This window comes from Apteryx rowi, unplaced genomic scaffold, assembly GCF_003343035.1.
Source record: "Apteryx rowi isolate R43461 unplaced genomic scaffold, aptRow1 scaffold_144, whole genome shotgun sequence".
NCBI lineage: Eukaryota > Metazoa > Chordata > Aves > Apterygiformes > Apterygidae > Apteryx > Apteryx rowi.
The window spans coordinates 1,578,935-1,601,007 of record NW_020447686.1 but is presented as its reverse complement, the minus strand read 5'-3'; the positions used below and the strand labels follow the sequence as shown (position 1 = coordinate 1,601,007).

General features: G+C 42.7%; 2 protein-coding genes across 2 annotated transcripts; both read right to left on the bottom strand.

Moving 5' to 3' along the window:
* Positions 1 to 706: 706 nt before the first annotated feature.
* Positions 707 to 1,696, bottom strand: LOC112962216 (2-oxoglutarate receptor 1-like). The gene is given in 1 exon segment (XM_026058186.1): positions 707 to 1,696. A coding segment is annotated over 1 exon segment (990 nt).
* A 19,109-nt stretch (positions 1,697 to 20,805) lies between these two features.
* Positions 20,806 to 21,834, bottom strand: LOC112962231 (2-oxoglutarate receptor 1-like). Its single transcript, XM_026058211.1, has one exon. It carries the CDS (start codon positions 21,832 to 21,834, stop codon positions 20,806 to 20,808), a length of 1,029 nt encoding a protein of 342 aa, XP_025913996.1.
* Between the last annotated feature and the right edge of the window lie 239 nt (positions 21,835 to 22,073).

Genomic DNA, 22,073 nt, shown 5'->3' with positions numbered 1-22,073 from the left:
GGTTTGTGTCTGATCTACTTACCTTTTATGGTCAATGGAGAGAAAAAGACACTTCTAGGTCATGATTCATCTCATCCAAATGTAGGCATCAAGAATAATTAGGTGAATCACACTCTAAATCTACTTATTTCTCTCCATTATAAAGGGAAATTATAGGGGCAGGCCGAGGTGATTAGCTTATATATAGACACCTACCTTTACAACATCTCCAGAGAGGTAAGATGAACCCCACCTACATGTCTAAGACAGGTGGGATGAATTGCCCTCTGGAGGGTCTTACTCTTCTTCACTGATTGTGAAAGAAGCCAAAGGCAGGAACCTACCTTAGACTAGACCCTTAACTTCTAAGTTACTAAAATTAAATGAAATTCCTCCCATCCTGAATCTGTATTTGCCACTAATAAGCAACTATTTTTTTTTGCCAGAACTGCTGGCCATTCTCCAAAACAGATATCAAAAGTTCAGGCAACAAATGCAGAGACATTTCTGAGAAGTTATACATTTTATTTTTCAAGTATTTATTTTAAGTTTTAAGTTTTTAAGTTTTATTTTTCGATGATTGATTTATAATTCCAAAACACAGAATAAATAAGCTCTCTATTGGTGTAGGTAGGGTTAACCTGAGCTGCTCTGATGGCAGGGAGGTTGTGTCTGGTTGGTCATGGGCGTGTTTGGCCCATTCTTCCATAGCTTTCTTATAGCTTTCTTACATCATGGAGTTCTTCTGTTTCAGATTCTTGTTCGTCTGGAGCTTGAGGAGAGAGAGAATAGCCTGCTGGACATTGTCTCCCATCACAACATAAAGCAGTAAGTTACCAAATGTATTTAATGCTGCTAAGGGTTTAGCTAGAATAAACATAAAAAGGATCAGGTTCTTCAAGTGGCAGCTAACTGGTTGCAGTCAGAGCTCGATCCGAATCCCCCGAAAGACATGGAAGGGGAGGAAGCACACATAAAAGACCACCAAGAGGACAATGGCATGTCTGTGGGCCTTTTGTTTGTAGCAAACCTGCGCGTGGGGCCCTGTAGCTAAGGCATAAATGAGCGTGTAGCACAGCGTCACTGTCAGCAAGGGCAAGAAGAAGGCAAAYGTTGTCAGGAGCCAGTTATACCATCGACTGGTATCAAGGTCCTCAGCATTAGCTAGGTCCAGGCAGATCGTTCTGTTCTGCATATCTTTTGTGGCGATCAAGATGCCCAAGGGGCTGATGGCTGCCAGGGAAATCATCCAGACTACTAAGCAAGTCACCACCACCCATATCCGTTTTCGAACAAAAAAACATCTAATTGGGTAGACGACTACAAAAAAGCGGAAGAGGCTGAAGCAGCTAAGGAAGATAATACCACTGTACATGTTGAAGTAGAAACCAAAGTGAATAAACTTGCACATGAAGTCTCCAAAAATCCAGTTATTTCCATTAGCAGAGTAATGTATAAAGAAAGGAAGTGTGGCTATATATAACAGGTCTGTGACAGCCAGGTTTAACATAATGATGGTGCTGTTTTTCCAGGGTCTCATCTTGAAAAAGTATATACAAATTGTCATAACATTTCCTGGGAAGCACACCAGAAAGATTAGGCTGTAAAGGACAGAGAGATAGGATTTCACCTGTAAGAAATCCTCATCCTTGCAAATTGTATAAGGGTCTGTATGGCCTGGCCGAGTAGTAAAATTGACTTTGTGTTCAGATGTCATGTTTGCAGTAGTCTTCTTAAAGCTTTAGGAAAATCAGATATTTAGTTTTAATTGATTTGTCAGGACAAATGCATTCAATTAAACCTTTTTTTCACTGGAGCAAATGTCATATTTACCTTGCTTGACAAAGCATGGTAGGGAAGTGAGAGAGATTTGCTAACATGCCTGGCTCTGACCTAGATATCTCCCACTCGAATGTTTAATTTCACACTTCCCTCCCCTTTACATTTAATTTTGATAATGTTTAATTTTACCCTTACTTTTTTTAACCTCCTATATTGAAGAAGATAATTACTGCTTATTTGCAAACCTGCAGGAGTAGGAAGCAGGTTTAGGGAGCTAGAGAGTGTTTTGGCTTAGATTTTGCAAAACCTTACCAAGTAGTCTTAGCCTTTCAGAAATTAGACCTGCACCCATATTTTAACTTCATTTACCTGAGCTGATCAGTGGTTTGCACTCATGAAACCAGAGATGATGTTCTGATTTTATGAAAACCAAAAGATGATGGGTTCGGATGCAGTTCTCAAGACCTAATGCTCCAATAACTTGACAATTCTGATTCATTCCCTGAATATGATCTTATTATCTTAATGTCAGCAGAGTATAAAACTGGCAAAAATGCATTTAAAAACAAACAAACTTGACAGTGGCATAAAACTGATTTAAATGATTAAAGGCTCTGTTTCTCAAAGCGCAGAGGAGTGGTGGAAAGCACAGATACTGAGTAAAGGCACTGATCTTGCTTTCCATTTCTTGTGAATTGGTGCTAGATAGGCTTGTCTCTGAAATGGCTTCTCACCTGCCATGGCCAATTTGGATCTCTCCACAGTGAATGCAAGACATAACCTTTCTTGGTAGTGTTTTAACCTGAAAGAGTGGTAACCAAGGATGAAATCCATCTCATCTAACTTCAGCTATTGAAAATTTTAAATTGGAGCCAGTCATCCTCTGCCCCCCCTTTATAGTCAAGGGAGAGATGTAGGTTCCTCCAGGGGATGATACACCTTACCATAAGAGAGGTTTCTAAGATAAATGATTTACTCTTTAGGTATACCTATTTCTCTCCATAGACAACAAAGGCAGCCCAAGGTGAGTAGCTCAGACCCAGGTGTTTAGCCTTTATATGGCTCAAGTGAGGCAAGATGAGAGCCACTCTGGGTCTTCAGCATCTCAGGTCAGCAGCCCTCCTCCAGATCCTAATCYAGTCCATCTGAGAAAATATTTTAAACGACTTCACAAAGTGCAAGACAGGGTAGTATCAAGCCCAAATTCCTATCTCTTGGCCCAGAAGCACAGTATTTTAAACTACACCCAGTGCTACACTGAACATCCGGGATGAAGCCACTGCATAAAAAAAAAAAGCAGCTAGAATGGTAGTTGTAGAAATAATGTATATAGAACTAGGTTTTGATGTGATTCAATTAACAGCATTTAGCATTTAGCTTGTTACCGCTATGGCAATTTCTATATTATACCAATGACCAATAGAACATGACAGATTTTCTCTCACAAAGCTAGTAATTAAATCTGGAACACAACAGGAATGATGTGATCAGAAAGATAGCTATCACTTAATTACTAGGGATCATTTGAGAGAGAAATTTGAACAGTATCCCTATAATTTAGTTAAACACTAATACTTTTTGACATGAATGTTAGCTCCTGTATAGCCTGCCTTGCAGTCTAAGATGTATTAGGTAAAGGCCGTGCGGCTTGTTTTAAACAAATCCAGATTTATGTTCAGACAAAAGCTAAGGATATGCACATTTTCTCTCTGTTCTCCTGCTTCGTGATACCACTGTTACCCACATTTATGTCCCTCACTGTTATATTTCAAGCAAAGCTAGACAAAATTTTCCAGAGTATTTGATTCATCCCCCGTTTAGTTTCCTTATATTGCTGATCAGTTCTCCACTGCAATCTTGAACCCTCCAAACTGAAAATGGAGAAATATTGCTTGCCTGGAAACTTGTAATTCTGCTTCTCCCTTTCATTGCTTTGAGCATAGAGCACTACAAATGAAACGTATTTATGTCCTCCTTACAAGTAAAGCAGGTTTTAGTGTGGCTTTGCAATCACCTACACTCACTCCCTAGCAGACTGAGCTTCCACGTGGCAGTAAATTCTGTTACTGGCTTAGGTGTCAGCTCTTAGACTTGGGCTGGTGTAAGAGATCTCTTTTGCCCTCTGTCATTCATGCTGTCTTGCCTTCAGTGGGCAGATTGCACTCTGCTGGCAGCAGTTCTGCATGCTGCAGGTAGAGCTATAGTATTCAAATAGCAGCAGATCCCATTTAAATTTGTGTGTGTATGTTTATAAAAAAAGGAATATTAAACTTATTCTCCATTTCCTGTAAAGTGAAACCTGATCAGCACACTGATGAGGGCGTGTTGCCATTTTCAAGGTCAGGTGAAAAAGATTGTGACATGCTGTCTCTTCATTAAAAACAAATTTCTAATGAAGTCTGACATTCTGCTCATGGAAGAAATAAATGTTTCTTTTGGCATGGCGTGTTTTTCAGGAACTGTGGTATACTTACTGCTTATTTTCAGTGAATACAATATACAAAATTAGTGTTGGCTAGTTATTACTGGGGTGGCTCAAGTTGCAAACTCCTTTTCTTCAGAGCCTTTGCCTTCAGGCTTCATGATTCACAGGGGCTGCAATTTTCCATTCTTCTTGAACCAAAAGAGTGTTCTTGAATAAAAATCTCATCATCATCCTTAGCTTGAGGAACAAGATGAAAATAAATCATTAAAAAAAAGTCATAATATCTTGAATTTTGAAACTGCAGGCTTCAGTCCCTGAGCTTGCAAGCTGGTCTGTGCTGCCCTGTGTGACTGGCGGGTTGCAGCCTTGGTATGTTTTATAAGTTCTATTCACTGACTTACTATCATGTATTAAAAGAATAAGCTTTCACTTCTGAACATTAGGTATGTAAGTCTACTTACAGAGAACCATACAGATAAAAATATTTTTAGGAAGATTGTCAGGACTCTCCTTGAGTGCCTATATCACAGGCATGAGTTGGAAGAATGTTATTTGTTTTGCTAATTATGCTGTAGGGAAAGAGCAGCAGTAGTATCTCACAACTAAAACATTATCTACCTGTTACCATTAGGAGAAGGGCACCATCTCTGTTCTTCTCATCTGCCCAGGCTTTTCTCCAGGTCAATGTCTAGAGCACTTTTTAAAAATGTCTGAAGTTTCTCTATAACTATAAAATACATTGTCATGTACCAGCTGAGGGATCAGCAACTGTTTAAATAGCTATTACCCTATTTCTGGTCACTGCATGTATCATTAGAAATCATTTGTATGAGGCTGTAGTGTTATAAGCACAGAGGGAGATAATTATAGTTAGAAAACTTTTAATGTGTCCACTATTTAATCCATTACTTCCCTGAGCAACAGAAAACCTGTGCAGCAGCAGCTGGTATTTATCCTACCTTGCAGGTGGCAGTACATGAAGCAGAAATGGGCCTTCCTGGTTCCATGCCCCAGAACCGCCATGAAAAGGAAACTAAAAACCCCATTTTCAGATTGAGTCCAAGAAAGGAAGACTAATAGAATAATTAATATAACTAATAACTAACAGTTCATGTAGACCTGGTTTTGCTCCTTAGCCTATGCAGACCTCCTGTCTCATTGACAGTGATAAAGACCCTCCCTGCTCCTACCTTCCCCAGACCTTGCTGTCCCCTTTGCAGAGGGGAAGCTGCAAATCAACTGCAGCTACACATCTGGCCCAGGGGCTCTGTCARGCACTTGGGAAATTATGAATAGACTAACAAGGACTACTCATGAATATCCACTCTAAATTGCTTGCCTGGCATCATGTAGGATCTCTATGGATCGAGGCTGATTCTCCAGGGTGACATTAAACTCTTTGATCTGTGGGACCACCTTTTCTCTTACCAATAATTTCCTCACCTCATTTCCATAGACCTTCTAAGTCTGCCATAGATAGAGCGGCTTGATCCTTACCACGAATATGGGCCTTTTTGTGCTCTAAGGCTATCCTCACCCAGGTTATGCTTTCCCCACTCTCCTCTACAAGCAGTGGAGAGAAATCAAAATAGCTCTTAGTTTCACAGTTGGCTTAAGCAGCTCTAATTGCAGGCTGCTATCAGAAGAGCTGGTATCACCACCTCCCTCCTCTCATCCTAAACCACATTTTCAATGACCCTAGTGGTTGTGAGATCATGGGGTGCATTGGGTAAATGAGCCGAGCTGGCTGGAAACAAACCTGTTTTCTTATTCTCAGGTTGCCTCTCTGGCACTTTGGCGCATGGCCGTGGCTTCTTCTGTGGCTTTGTGGGCACCAGGGCTTATGGGAGGCAGTGATGGGGCCCCACCAGAGACAGGAGGAGGACGGCAGAGGTGGACCCACTCGTGCCGACAGCGAGGCCATACCATGGGTATGGGTCTCTCTCCATCACAGGCAGCTGGCCACCCTAAGCTGAAGCTGACCTCCAGCAATGCTCCCCAGAATATATCGCTCATCTGTCGATTCGGCAGTCTCCCGGGCAGACTGGATTGGTCTGTTGGAAGTGCTATCATTTTCCCTAGCCTTATGACCACTGATCAGAATTGCACAGACCGGTAATTAACAACAACAAAAAGCTAACTGTTTGCACCTCTCTTGAAACCACCAATATAAAATCCTGCAGAGTTCATGTGTGTGTAAATAACTGTTGCCTTTGGTCACTGTATAGAAATGAAACAGGAATGATTTGGTAGCAGGATAATTAATTAATTATTTCCTCTTAACGACTTATTGCTCCGGGATGGATCAGCTACCACGGAGTGCGTGGTGCAAATGGGAACATGTTTCCATACTGTGCTGTGCCTTCTCTTATGGTGGGCTGAGCAGGGTGCTTAGGATGATGACAGGCCTGTTCATGTGCCGGGGTACACTGTCTGCTTCCAACAACTTACAGTCTAACATGCAAAAGTGGGGAACAAAGTACAAAGCTTTTATTTTGCTCTGTTTTGTTAAATTGCAAGTGACCGGTTGCAAACAATATCCCTTTCCCTCCATATGGGCTGCTGTAGGATTTGGGGCAGAAGAGGTCGTAGCAGAGCTTGTGGTGATATTGCAGCATCACGGCTGAACCTGACTTTAATTAGCGCTCGTAGGTGTGAGGGTCCACAAGCTGCTCCTCCAGTGCAGGGCTGCTCTCATTTCATAAAGCCTCATCCAAAATCCACAGGCATAAATGAAAGGAGCCTGTCAGCTCCCCTGGGCTTTGGGTCAGATCTCGGGACACGGCTGTGCCCAGTGTGATGCAGCAGAAATCACGTGGGTAGCTCTGATTAGTAAGTCCATAGGAAAACAGACAGTTCGTGTGGGAATGCACTAGACTGCAGAGTGCAAAGGGCTTTCATTATATGTTTTACTTTTGGTTCAGTAAACATATAATCTTTCCATGGGCTATTTCCCTTAGCAGGCATACATTTGTTTGGCTGGTTTTAGCATGTGTATGTGATTGAATACCTAATTACTGGTGTTATCAGGCCACCTTCAAGAGATGCTCCGTTCTGTTGATAATGATACTGTGTGTCTTCATCACACAGGGAAATCAGCTCCTCTGCTCCCTCCTTATTTTTCCACTGAGACAGACTGGTAAGGACAGCATTTTTTAATTCCTGAATGCATGGTAACTCTAAATTAATCACTGTTAAATGCTGCCATCCAATTATGTAGATAATAGAGATTGTTAATGAAAACTTCAGCAAAGGAATATTTTACTTTTGGAAAATTGGATTTATAATCTGGGATATAAGCAATGCTGCCACATCTGCTGAGCAGAAGTAGTTTGATACATTTCCCAAAATAGCCTGTATGGATCTGAGGTGCTATCTTACGGCTAATATTAGTCCTTGAACTGAATTGGTGCTCAGACGCTACAGGGTGCTGAAGACAAAATCTACTGAAGCCTTTCGATAAGCACTTAACTTTCAGAAGGTGCGTTGCCCCATGGGGAGCAGGAGAGAAAGAACAGTGGGAGAATTTGCCCACTTAAAGCTAGCTTAAATGCAGCTTAAAGCTCAGGACATGGACAACCATACTAGTTTACTCACCATAAACTGGTGAATAAAAAATATTGCAAAAGCACCCAGCTATGGAGTGGCCTTACACACAGCATTTGTGCTGGTTAAAGTTTTCCCAATAGACACTAAAAGCCAAACTAAACTCATCAGAGATGTGACAACGGTTGTAATTGTTTTAGGTAACGGGGCATTTCCTGTAAATGACCCAGCTTAGTCGGTCTGAAAACAGAGAGGAAGGCTTTGCTGCTGTTTTTTAATTCAAAGAGGAAGCAGTCTCTAAACTCTTGTGAGCTGATACATACCTGACTTCTAGTAATGTGTCCTTATGGGATTCAGTAAAGGGAGCTGCTAATGTGGCCTTGAGTGTTCAAGGGAGTTTTTAGTCACTGGAGAAATATTGTGTTGTGCTGCTGTTGTATTGTGTTTGCAGAGAGCTATGGCAAGCGGAGGAAAGGCTGACCTTTGCCTTACGCTGCTCCATAAAGCTTTATAGTCAGAAAGTGACTTCTATCATCACAGACCTCTACACTTGAATCTAACATCTTCTGCCAAAAATGAGCCTTTATGTTAGCCAGATGCTGTTCTTCCAGCTTACATGAGCTCTCAGCCGACATATGACTCTTGGCAAAAGAAATCACTATGAATCACTACGTTACTGCACCGATCTCTGCAGTCCTGCTACCACAGCCCCCCCTGCTTGCTCCTTCCCACACGGGTACCTGCCCCAGGCCCAATCCTGAACTCCACTGCCTGGGAAGCATGCTTCCGCCCTGTGAAAATCCTTCTGGGTTTTGGAAACGAGCCTTTCCCAGCAGGACCAGTGCCAAGATGAGCACAACGAGGACAGCAAAGGGAGCTCAGCCATGTAGGATACATTTCATATTTTCAAAGCACAACTTCCCTCCCAAGTTCACATCTTTTAATTCTTTTCTTCACATGATCACTAAAGTTATGAAATGGTAAAGTAGTTGTTCGCATTTACTAGGATTTGTTCCTGATAAGATAAGGTAATTATCAGGCATAGTTTTAATATTGTAAAACAATAAGCAGAAATAATTCTCAAAGTGAAATTAGAGGGTTTCTTGATCACAGCAAAAAAGAGCAAAATTAAAAACCTTGCAAATTGTCACATGACTGTTGAGTCAAAGATCTTCTATTTTTCAGAGCAACTGCCCTTTCTTTCTTGGAGAGGACTATGTACACAGGGAACATGTTCTAGCTCCTTGTGTCTCAGCCCTTCCCATCCCATGCCTATAAAGGGGCTAGAGGCATCTCAGACAAGAACTTTCTTTTGCATTGTGCCGTGGTAGGAACGGTCCCCCTTTCTTTACCAAATCTCTTGTTGGCCTGGCACAGACAACTCTGTCCTCAGGGATCAACTCTACAGAAGGCTTTAGAGGATCCTTTTGATGCTTTTTTTGGAGTTTCTGAATGCAATGGCTTCTCAGACCATCACTGTAAATGGATGAGCACCACTTAGGTCAGGGCAACCCAATGCTGCTGATGCTACCCTGAAGACCGCTATGCCAATGACAAGAGCCTGGGCCCCTTTTGACCCTCAGCCCTTGTGATGCTCCTATGGGTCTGCAGAGGCCCCAGGCACCACATCTTGTCTCCTGTCACACAGCGTTTCTGAAGACAAAGGTCTCTGCTCCCCTGCTCACCAGGGCTGCTCTGCCTTCATAGAAGCCAGGCAGCAAGGCTCTTCCCTCCATTTGAAAGTCTTGAGCTTTTTAAATGATGCTTAAACGCTAAGCATTTTTATCTTCAGGCAATTAAATGGTTCTCCATCTATTCAGATTGGGTGGAGGAGTGGATTATTGAAATAGACTTCAAGGAGATAATTCATGCAAATTGAGCCTGTAAAATTCATGCTTTTTTTTTTTTTTTTTTTAATCTAGCCTTTTTCCCCTGGCTATTTCCTGCTCATCTAAATCAGATAAATGAAAGGGAGGTGCTCTTTCACCAAGAGTTTCAGGGCTACTCCTGGATTGAGGTCAGACCTTTCTCTTAGCAGAAAGCAGGACTTGAGCTAGCACAGCATCAGGCTTATCCACCACACTTGTGTAAACTGGGGGGGGTCCCTGCTACAAGCTGATGTACCATCCTTTCTCCATCAGGGTGCTGAGTTTCTACTAATACACCAGCATTTCAGCAAACACAGCTTTCATTCTGTCATTCTGAAAGCAGAAGAATGGACGAGCTGTACTGGTTATATACAGGCCAAATGCAAAAATTGTGGAGCACTAGAGAATCAGAGTCACAGAATTCAGAAAGTAATGTTTTGCTGCTGGTCCGTGATGGAACTGGTTCCTGCTGGAGCAGTAATATTAAATGATTTTCCTTTGAAGTGAAATACCTAGCAAGCAGAGAGATGAGGGTGTGCATTTTGCTCTCTCTGCTGAAGCAGGAAGCAGTTAACCTGGCTAACTTGACAAGCAAATGCTATGTAAACCCAGTAGTACAGAATAATGATGCAGTGTATTTTTGTTATTGCTCTTAAAGTGGGCACTGCCTATTATAAATACTATGTGACAGTATCTATTAAAGTTCGTAATAGCAGGGAGACGGGAAGAAATCACATCACTGTGTGACAGAAGATTACATTTCTCAAGAAAAGTGAGAAAATAAAAGACAATTAGAAGGGGCTGTGTGCGCTTCACACTGGCTTTTTTTTTTTTTTTTCAAAAGATTTGATAGATGGCAATAAAATGAATGACACAATGTATTGAACAAGGATATATAAAATACAATGCCCTGCATGTTCAGGCTATTTGGGATCAGGCTGGGTATTTTAGCTAGCCCATACTACTCTTCATTTTTCCCAACATGTAGTTTTCCAGCTGCATATTGCAGTGATTGGTAGTCTGCTAGACCCTGAAGAGGGAATTGCTCATCAGGCTTCTGCACATCATATTCTAAGAAGGTGCAAACCAGTGTATCGCCACTAGCTTTGGAGCCAAGTTAGTTCACACCAGTGGAGAATCCAGCCCTCTAATTTATTGGCTTTTGTGGCACAGTCTGTGTAATGAGCCGAGTGCAGACACCTTCCCTCTCTTTCAGATTACCTTGGTGTGTGCAGCCACATGCCTCCTTTCCATGAACTCCTGTGTCCTGATTCAGACAGGTCCTGCCTATGGGCATTGCAGGAGCTGTGGTAGAAGGAAACTCCTGAGGGCGCATAGTCCCTCTGCTTCCCCCAACAGGGTTGTATCTTTGGCAGCCCTGGCAGGTGCTTTTCCAAGCTCTTCTAAAACCTTCTGTCTGCCCAAATATTCTCTGCGCTGAATGGAAGTGTTGCCTGATGTCTGACATCTTCCCTACCTAGTCCCAGCCAGAGGCATTCTGCTTCCTGGCTATGTCTCATATATGAAGATCGCTACCATCTTTCCTCCGGTGCTTCTTGTCCTAGACTGAACAACTCAGTTCCTTCAGAATTTTCTCAGAGGTCTCCTTTTTCAACTGTCTCTTCTGTTCCCTGTCCAGCAGGTCCATGTTCTTCTAGAAGTGCAGTGTCAGACCAGACCCACCACCCCAGCAGAGACATTACCAAAGCAGAAGGATTGCTTGGCTGGCCTGACAGTCTGTACTCTTATTTCTATGTCCCGTTCTGCTGTTTTTCACAACAGTATAATGCATCTGACTGATGTTCAGCTTGTGATCTGCATAGCCCTTCAGTGCTTTACTGTAGTAATGCTGCCTAAGCAGATATTCCATATTTGTGCAGCTGGTTGTTTTCCTCCAAACAAAATTTTTGCATTTGTCCTCACTGAATTGCATCCTGTTTCTTCAGATCATTTCTCCACTTTCTGTAAATTGCTTTGAAATTAATGCTGTCYGCGAGCATGCCAGCAGTACTCTCACTTGTTATCTGCATGCTTAAAGGGTATACTTTCTACTCCATTGCCCAAATCACTAGTGAATATAATAAAGACAATCTCACTGCATAATCTGGACTGGGATGGAAAATTGTGTCATGCTACACATCCCAGAACTAGACCTTGCGCTTCTCTGCTAGAAGCTTCCCTCGGTATTATTGGTGTATGGAGCGGCAGCTCAGCCACAGATCCCTGCAACAGAGGCTTTTGTGCAAAAAGCTGTGAGCAGAAGCAAAATATCAGGTTTTGTGTCTCCTTGTGTTCCCCTCCCAGACCATTTCAGGAGAAAACTTGTTCCATCCCAGGAGAGGAGCCAGGCGATGCTGGACTAAGCAGCTTCTGCAGCCAACAGCCCTCTTGCCGCCGTCGCCAGCTCTTTGCGCGGCCTGCTAGGCTGACTGGGTAGCTAGCCTGGATGGCTGCCTACTTGGTTTCTAGCAACATTTTTGATAGGGTCAACACTTTCACATGGAGCGTTTTGTTTCCATTGATTTAGCATTTTCCAGGGGGAAGCATTTTGTTGGAAATTTTTCGATTAGCTGAAGTCAGCGTGTTTGAATTCTGCCTAAATAAACTAGGTACAAAGTAGTCAGGCCCATTCAGGGAGCACATGGACCTCTCCTATCTTGGGCAGGACAATTTTTCCTAATTCTCTCCCTCAGCGGTTGGTGTACACCAATAATCCTCAGCACTAACATGGCAGCAGCTGGATTAAGCGGAAGTGTCCTATATAGCAAGTGTAAATCACTGATCTCCTTGCAAGTGAAAGTAAAGCATCGTGTTGCCCCTGTGTGCCAGGGTACAGGACAATAAATTGTCAGTCATAGAGCTGACTAATAGAGCTCCTTCCCACCATTCCTCAGGACTGTGCAAGCAATAGGAAAGATGAGTTCAGCAGTGATGTAGTTTACGTCTTTCCTTGAAGACCTGGTTCAGAAGCCTGCCTAGCGTGGCATTTCACTCTCTAGTATCTCCATCTCACAAACTAGACCTACTAGTATGAAAGCGACCCCTGTCCACCTGGGCCCAGGCAGGTTTAGACTGGGAACTGGTGTGGACAAGATCATTTCAATGGTCCCAGGAAGACAGCAACAAGTCGGACTTACTTGACAGCTGAAGGTGCATGGTTTAAGCTTTGCTAAACAGTTGGAAAAACCTTGAATTTCTCTAGGAGGCCTCAAAAGTGAGTAAGTAAGAAAGTCACAGACTAAAGATCATCACCCTATTTTAYAATATTTTTAGTTAATTCAAGAAAAGGAAATTTTGTACAAAATTTAACCTTAAATGCTCCCCTGAGGCAACTATATGGTGAAAGAGCACAGCCGCTGAGATCCATCTGGTCCTTACTGAATTCACCCTCTTGAATGCCTGCAATAGAGGTTTTTCTACTTTCCACCTGCTGTCACAGACTTTTGGATAATGGTAACTTTTTGTTCAGTAAAAAACAACTTTTTCTTCAGAATGATGAAGACAGGAGATTTTTGCATAAGCCCTACAACACTTGAAGTAGTTCTTCCAATTGTCACAACAAGGACAGGTGGTAGAAGTATTGATAAGCACAGGGTAGAGGAATTTCACCTCCTGAAATAGTCTAGTAAATGACAAATACAGCCCTCCATCAAATTACAGATACATCTCCTTAGCTAATGCCAGTGTCCAGCATAAGTCTTATTCGCACCTTGCAGCACAAGTTAGATAGAGAATACCTAATTTAACCTCGTTTGGCATGGCTGTATTTAAGGATTGATGCTTCTTCCTTCCCCCAGACTGTGCTATGAAAATAGCTTTGCAATGGATTTGTGTGCCTTGACACAGTGAAAACACATGCTGCCGCCTGAGGGGTCCTCTGTTTGGCTCATTAGGGCCACAAATATAATCCATCTCCGGGCAGACCTCCTATTCAGCCTTTTCTGYGACAACCATGAGGACTACTACCTGTAGTGTCATGTTTCTCCCAAGTTCATTAACACATTTAGCTGGAAAGAGCATCATTGTCACCCACAAGCCTGCGTTGACAGGTATGACCCATCCCRACTAGAGGGACCTTGCCTTTTGGTAACCCATATCTATTGACAGGGAAGACAGGAGAGTGCAGYGATTGCTGTAGGAAACGTTGCTGTGCCTCTCTTTCAGAACACAGTTAATTCAGCCTCTGCTGTAGGGCGGTGGGAAGGAATTATCCAAGCTGTGGGAGTTGTCTGGACTGGAAGGAGCTTCAGGGGATGAGTCATTTTCTTGCTGCCTCTCACCGATAGCTCTTGTTCTGCCACCGAGAGGGAGGCAGGACTAAGTACCTACTGCAATGGATTAGTGGGCCTTATTACTCAAACACGGGCATTTGCAGGTAAACCAGGGTGTATGTGTTTTTTTTGTTTTTTGAGGGGTTTTTTTTGTTCCTACTTCTGTTGGCATAAATGAATTACATTTTAAAAGATCAAATCAAATGCTCATTTAGCACTCAGAAATGTCATTTTGCTTGCGTAGGAGGTGCTTCTGGGTTTTATGCCGTCTTTGTAGATGTGGAACTAAATTAGAAAATAAACCCTGAACTGCGTTGGCTTCCCTAGCTTTGGGCATGCTGAATCAGTGTGAAACCCTGCTTCCGAGAAGCCGGATGAGTGGTAAGAAAGATTTTTATGCAATGCCCCTGTCTCAAATGCAGGGTGCTCCCTGAGACAGGCAGGCTCACTAGGGAAGCATCTGCTCCTGCAGGGAGAGGGTGAAGAGGAGGATGCATCCAAATCTACAGCCAGACTGTCCACTTCAGCAGCAAGGTTCAGCAAAACCTCCCTGCATTTCAGCGGTGGAAAAATATGTGGGGAGAAAACAAACCATTATTTTCTGCAGTAGTATTGTGGTCAAAAATAATAATAAAAAAGACAGAAATTCTCTGTTAAATGTTCAGGCCAGGCAGTCAGAAGTAGATAGGTAAATTCACTATTTCCCCAAACTGGATAAACTCTTAAATCCCTGTATTTATCCTGGCTAACTCTTTGATGCATTTATGTGGCCCCCATCACTGTTTGCAAGGTAATATCAGTAGGGTTAAGATCACCTTTATCTGATTTATGATGATTTACATGTGCATAACCATATAACCACTGTAGCTGCATTTGATTTAAAAGTATAAACCACAGATTCTGTTTCTTTAGGAAAAAGTTGGAACAATGCTCCCACCTTGCTCTTGTGGATGGTATAAATGTCATTTTATTCCTTTTTCTACACTCTGCTGCTTCTCCAGCCCAGGTCTCCTGCTCCAAATCAGACACTGTTTTCCCACACACTTACACTTTTCTAAGATGATCCTTTCACTAGCAATGTTTTGTCTACCCTCTAGTGGGAATTTGAATTATAGCACCAGCTGAGCTGAGCTGATGGAATATGGGAGAGTAAAACCCCTAATGCACTGCCTGGAATTACTGCAGTAACTGGTCATCATGCTGTTACTAAAAAAACAAAGTGCCCCATCCCTGTCCTCCTGCTTCCACAGTGAAATTCAGGTTTGCATTCTGGGAAAAAGTATATGAGATATGTTTGATGATAAGATTTTTTTTCCAGTACATTAGAGACCATAGGGGCAGACTTAAATTTTCTCTGATGACTGGGGGCCAAATATTTAGCTATGTTGAATAGATACAGTTATATTAAAGTTCATCATGTTGCAGAGTACTCAGAATGGAAATTTAGAAGACATATGAGAAATCTTCATGTAAACCCTACTTACCCCTCTGCCAGGACAAGAAAAGTGCTGATACCCACATCTGAAGTTACAATATAGCAGACGGGCGGCTGGATCTGAATCAGGGTGTGCTAGGGAAGGGTCTGCCCCAGCTGGGCTCAGCTCAGAGGTGTATTAGCTGCAGCCGTGTGCTCACTCTGCATCGGCATCCATACGTGGTGAGGAGTGGTACCCAGTCTTTAGGCTACAGCAGCTCCCCAGTTAGGCAGCCTGTTACCAACCGTTGGACCCAGTGGGGAAGAAGACATCCTGAACTGTGGTGTGACATATACATTTTGGTGGGAAATGTCTCCCTCTAGTGCTGCTAATATTTCATATCAACCTGCAAATTAACAAATACCTGATACAAACATAGAAATGGGATGAATGCATGCAGCTAGTCACTGGCTTTGAGGTGAGATCACACACAGTGGTAACCAAATACTTTTGGTGAGAAGGAGCTGGTCCCCAGAAACCTTCTTTGAAGGAAAACAGAAGTGACAAAGGCTGCTCCTTTCACAGATGCAGAGTACGATGCTGACACTGACCTGTGGCCTGAGTAGCGCAGACACTGCTCTAACTCAACTTTTATTACAGAAATGCCACAACTGAGCAATCAAGACTCCCTTGAAAATCTTACCCTAAGCCTTTATAATGCACTTTCTAAAAGGTCTGGGTTGGCAGCCCATCTCTTCCCTGCTTGGTTGCTGATTTGCTTCATGACCAGAGGCAAGTCACTTAACTCCACTGTGCCTCAGTTTCATCACCTGTAAAATAGGGGTGAAATATATAAGTATCTCCAAGCAGCTTACTAATGGAAAGGTAAATGTGAGAAAACTCCTGTAGGCAGGTGCTGTCATCTTGTCTGTTAAAATAACTTCCTGATGATAAAAAAGCATCATGAAGTGAAGGGAAGAGGAAATTTTCAAAGAAGAGATTTATTGCTTTAATTTGGTGCACAGTACGTTTGTATGTCTGTCTCTGCTAGGTCCTCTTCATTATTGCTGTGGCCATAAATGATTGTGCCAGCCTGGTTCACTCAGTGGAAAATTGCCCCATAGGGATCATTTGGGGCTTGAAATAAATCCCCCCCAAAATGCCCCCCCTGCTTGGTGCCACACCACCTCCTTTTTCTCCAGCCTTGAACTTACCAATATAACCGCACTATAGGAAGTGTATGTGCTATTCTCTATGCACCTAGTCATGACTAACAACAGTAACGCTGCTAAGCTGCGTAACATTTATTTCCGTAAATACAACTGACATTTCAGAGATCTCTATGAACAGAACTGTAACAAGAGAGTAGGAGGCTCTCTCTACCTTGGACACCCTTTGGAGCCCCCCAGAGAAAGCGGTTTCGAGCCCTGTCAGCTGCAGGTCCAAGTCATCACTTTGTGTGGTGACTGGCCCCATGAAAGCCCTTGAAACGGGGGAAAAGGTGGGGAGAATACAACAAGGTGCTCCTGCAGTAATACCAAAATACCCTGTCACGGATCCACCTATAAAATTGTACCTTCTACCTTGTTTTATTAGGATTCAGTGCTAACCATTGCCTGTCTGCTCCCGAAGCTGTATTTATTTCTTCTTCACCTTATATTCTTTCCCTCTTTTACAAAGTAAAAGAACAATAAAATCATTTGATTGCAGAAGAAGTATAAATATTGAAAAACATTTCTTTCATTTTTTTTTAATGAAAAGAAGCTCAGAATTTTGTTTGCCTTGTAAGATTGGATAGCATCACTGATACTATAGCTTTCATGTAATCAGCTCTCTCTCTCTCTCTCTCTCTCTCTCTCTTTTGTTTTAGATATCAGTGACATCAACCATTGTGGGGAGCAAAGAAACTGAGGAGAGATCTTAGAAGGCAAAACAACTTTTGGTTCAAATGCCTTTTAAGATTCTAGACATGATAAAGCAAACATACTCTGTATTACACTTGCTGCAACAGCCCAGAAAAATCATGTTCCCTCTGTGTGTTTCAAAAAATCAGTGTTTGAGTTTTAATTTTTATTTTTGAAAGACTCTCAGCCCAGTATTTACCGCCTTTACTTTTTCTTCTTCGGGGTCCCAGAGCACAACTCTGACTAAAAGCAGGAATATATTTTTTCATCAGCTTTAGAAGTTGTCTGATTCGCTGTGTTCTCCACTGCAGAACCTGGTAGTCTAAGGCACCGAGTAAGCAAAACACTTCAGTTAAAAGACCACTCTTTTCCAGTTACTACTCAGAAAACAAGCTTTGAAATATGCCTTCTTTAGGGTAAACTTTTTTTTTCCCTTCCTAGAATTAATTGTGTGGCCTTTAAAGTTACATCTGCTGACACCACTGGATGCCTCTGCTTTCAGAAAASATAGGGGAGCTGTAAGGGAACACACAAAGTATTTTCTTTTACATCACTTCTCCTTTTCTGCTGGCAGGGAAAGGCAAATGCACATTTCTGGCTGATGGGCATTGAATGGCAATGTGTTCATTTGCTGGTTTTTATTTTTAAGTTTAGGTTCACTCAACCTGCATTTTCAGAGCACAAATTACTGACAGATGGAAGCAGTCATTCAAAGCTTATTTTGCTAGTTTAGCCTTATCACTAAAATGACAACATCTATCTGAAGTCTAAATTACTCAGGGGTGAGCCTGGCACTAGCCTCCATTTCCTTTAGTAGATCGCTGCTGTACAGTTAAACTGTACAGTTAAATAGCAACACCCTGACTATGAGAAACATTATATTGGGCTAGAACTGCAGTCTTCGCTCACATAAATATCTGGCACAGAACTTGTCATAGTAGCCCATTCTCAGACTATTTTGCCGTATCTCTCTTCTAGCTGCTTACTACATTGTTTGTTTTGATACTACATGCAATCTGCTTTACACTCTCTAACTTCTTGGAAGTTCAGTAAGACACAAAGCACTAGAACTGCATGAAAAGCAGCTTGAGGCATCTGGATCAGGACAGATTTTGCAATTTTTTTGTATTCAGAACACGGCAGTCAGTGTTTTTTCTGTCTGTGAGGTTGGTTACTAGGAGGGTCCTCTGAGTTSCTGCAAAGTTATTATTTTGGATTCTCTGTGGACCTATGCAGAGAGCAGCTTGTTGCTATGTACTTGAGTTAGCATGACTGTCTTGTAGACAAACATACCAGAGACTTTTAGCAGAAGCTTGGTCACTGGAGCATAACTATGCGGTGAATTAGCCTGCAATAGAGTAGTTATTTATGTAGCTATGTTGTCACACTATACACAGAGCTTGGGAAGTGTCTCCTGTTTACTGCAGTTGAAGCACTTTTACACTTGTTTCAGAAGTAAACTTACAGCCGCTAAAAAAAGAAACTATGGAGATTTCACCCTTCCCAGCAGACAAAAGGCATGAGTCACATGAGATAGTGAGCTCTTAGTCCTGCAGAGCACCTGAGCAGTCCCTAAATTCTTTAAAAATGGACACAGGAAGGTTAGAGCTTTTGTCCTCTTCCAGGTTCAGCCATGCTAATGCAAGAAGTGACTGACCTTCTGGTGAAGATTATTGCCCCACCAGTGAACCACAGCTCCCGGGACCATTTCCTAATCTATTTTGGCACTTTAAAATCAGCTGGGTTAGCTCAAGCTAACTGAAGACAGTCAGTGGAAGAATAGGTGGGATGGAGGAGGGCAACCAAACAACAGCTCTGCTCAGGAGGGAGAGGAGGAGGAGAAAAGGCAGCCCCTCTCCAGGGCACTGAAATCATGAGATTGTTACTCTTGCTGCAGGAAGAGGTGGAAGGCCTTGAACACTTCCATTTCACACTTTTTACCTTTAGCTGTTCCATTTTATATTGTATATGTAGTATTTAAGAGTTTCTGTTTGTGTGTGATAAGCTCTGCTTGGACTCGAGAAGGAAGAACTAAGAGCAAGAATTAAAATGCCGTGGCGGTCTTTGCTCTGAGAAAGAAAAGAGATATTTTTTAATGTGTGCTGAGGCTTCAGATAAGTATGTGTAAGTAGTAGACACATTTTGTGCTTTTACTTATGTGGAAAAGGAAGAGAATTTATGCAGTGTGTTTGTACTATTTGTCCACACTGGATATTATGAATCCATGTCAGGAAAGATTTATCTCATGTGAATTATCTTATGTAGTCATGTAACTTGTGGATTTGAATCACACATGCGTATATGAAACCAGGTAGCTTGCTCATTGCCAGGTACTATGAATCATCACCATCTAGTGGCAACCTGCAAAGTTCAGGCTTCGACAACATTTCCAAATACAGAAGAGGACAATTGAGAATAGAAAGCAAGTCAAAATGCCTGTAATACTGCTTCTAAAAGATGTTGCTGTGTTTGGGGATTTATCAAATAACGTATTTTAAATATCCACAAGGCATGTTAAAATATTATAGTGTTGTTGCTTGACCTACTTACATGCAGTACTGAGGTAGCGTTGCCTATCAGTGACTGCCTATGGGGGGTGGTGCTGACTTGTGGCATGTGCCAGGGGTTTGTCTGGGGGTGTGCTGGCTGGCACTGGCCAGGAGCATGCCCGAGGCTGCTCGAACACTGTGGCAGGACGGCGGGACGAGGCCAGTGCCAGGAATGTTCCCAGGGACCGCTTGTTTTACTAGCAGATATGAAGCCAGTAATGTACACTTAATCACAGGGCCTTATGGCCAAAAGGGACCTCCAGAGGTCGAGTAGTTTTGTGTCAGTCTTGTTAAATGCCTGGCTAAGAGGCTCTTAGAGACAACCAGCAGTGAAGACTGCTCCTCACTCCTGGGCTGTCCGTTTCAGTGCTTCACTACCCATCTCAATAGAGAGTCCTTCCCAATGTCTGCCCATGAGGTATTTAAAACCCATTTGGTCTTTTGAACTCCCCAAAAACCCATTTACTTTGTGAACAGATGGAAGAATGTATTCCTTCTGTCTTACATATGTGAAGGTAATTGTTATATTTTCCCATGTCTAGATTAATGTCCCCGGTTCCCTTCCTCTTTGGTGATTTCTCTGAGGGCTCTTTTCACTCTCCTCTCATCCCTGTCTTCCTTGAAGAACAGCCTCCAAAGGCTGCATTTCACTCTGGCTATAACAAACAAGGCACTGCACCAGTGACAACAGTGAAATCAATGGAAGTTGTTCTTGTGTCAAAACTCAGCCCTCTGAGTTTCCTAATCAACTACAAAGCCTGAAGCAAGAAGATTCCTACATTTCCCAAATATCTCTGGAAACAGGCTGATTGGGTAGTTTTAAATTCTACCTACAAGATCGCTTACAATCTTTAAATTTCCTTTTGTTGTTGTTGTTTGTTGAAAGAGGTAAATATAAACCTGCTCCTGAGACTAGCATTTTGACAAATGATGTATTGCAGAGAGAGGGAGAAGCCAGCTGCAATTCTTGCTACCACATCAATACACCTACCTATGTAGGAGGTTACAACACTAAAGCAATCCCATGTTTGTTTGTTGCTGCTGTAATTTTCTTGAAGGGATTCTTTCATAACTTTAATGTGATTCCCGACTTGTTCACGTCACTGCTGCTCCCAGCCTGCTGAACGTATCTGCTCCACTTACACCTTGAAAGAGAGAGGATGGCTTGCCGGAAGTTACCTCCGACCACAACATAAAGTAAGAGGTTACCACATGTGTTGAGTGCAGCCAGTGGCCTAGAGATGATATAGGCAGAGTGGATTTGCTTCTCCATATGACAATTGACCGGACACAATCGTAGGTCAACCCGAGCCGCCCGAAAGACGTGGAAGGGGAGGAAGCACACATAAAAGACCACCAAGAGGATGATAGCAAGTCTGCGGGCCTTTTGTTTGTAGCAAGCCTGCGTGTGGGGCCCCGTAGCCAAGGTGTAAATAATGAGCGTGTAGCACAGCGTCACCATCAGCAAGGGCAAGAAGAAGGCCAGTCCAGTCAGAAGCCAGTTATACCACCTGATGGTGCCGAGATTTTCAGAGCTGGTGAGGTCGAGGCATAAAAATCTGTTTTGCTCCACTTTTGAGGAGATCAAGAAGTTGACAGGACTGACAGCTGCCAGTGAGATCAGCCAAACTGCAGAACAAGCCACTACGGTCCACCGTTTCTTCTGGACGTGGAAGAATTTCATAGGGTGGACAATCACCAAGTACCGGAAGATGCTGAAGCAGGTGAGGAAAAGGATACTGCTGTACAAGTTAAAATGGAAACCAAAGCGGATGAACTTGCACATGAATTCGCCAAAGATCCAGTGCTCCCCGCTGGCGTAGTAGTGTATCAGGAAGGGAAGGCTGGTTAAGTAGAGCAGGTCTGTGAGGGCCAGGTTCAGCATGATGATGGTACTGCTCTTCCAAGGCCTCATTTTGAAACTGTAAACACAGATCGCAATGACATTTCCTGGGAAGCCCACCAGGAAGATGATGCTGTACATAACAGGGAGATACAAAGTCTTCAGAATGGCTTCCACATCAGTGCGGTTGGGGAAATCACCCTCAGTGTTTTGCCAGGTGGCAGGCTTGGTTAAGTCTTCACTTGTGTTCATGCTTTTTCCTTAATGCTTAAGGAAGAGATGAATGTTTAGTGTTCACTGACTGATGAAAACAAACGAGTTAACTCACCTCACCCTATGAAGGATTTTTATTGACAGAAAAACCTTCTAGTAGCCAGGTCTTTCCTTTCAACTCCCCATCAGAATTACTATTAAAGTGCCTTTGTTGAATAAGAAAAGGCCTTGCTGTTTTGGTGAGAATTGATCCTGATCTAGTAGCCTGTCTGGTGCCT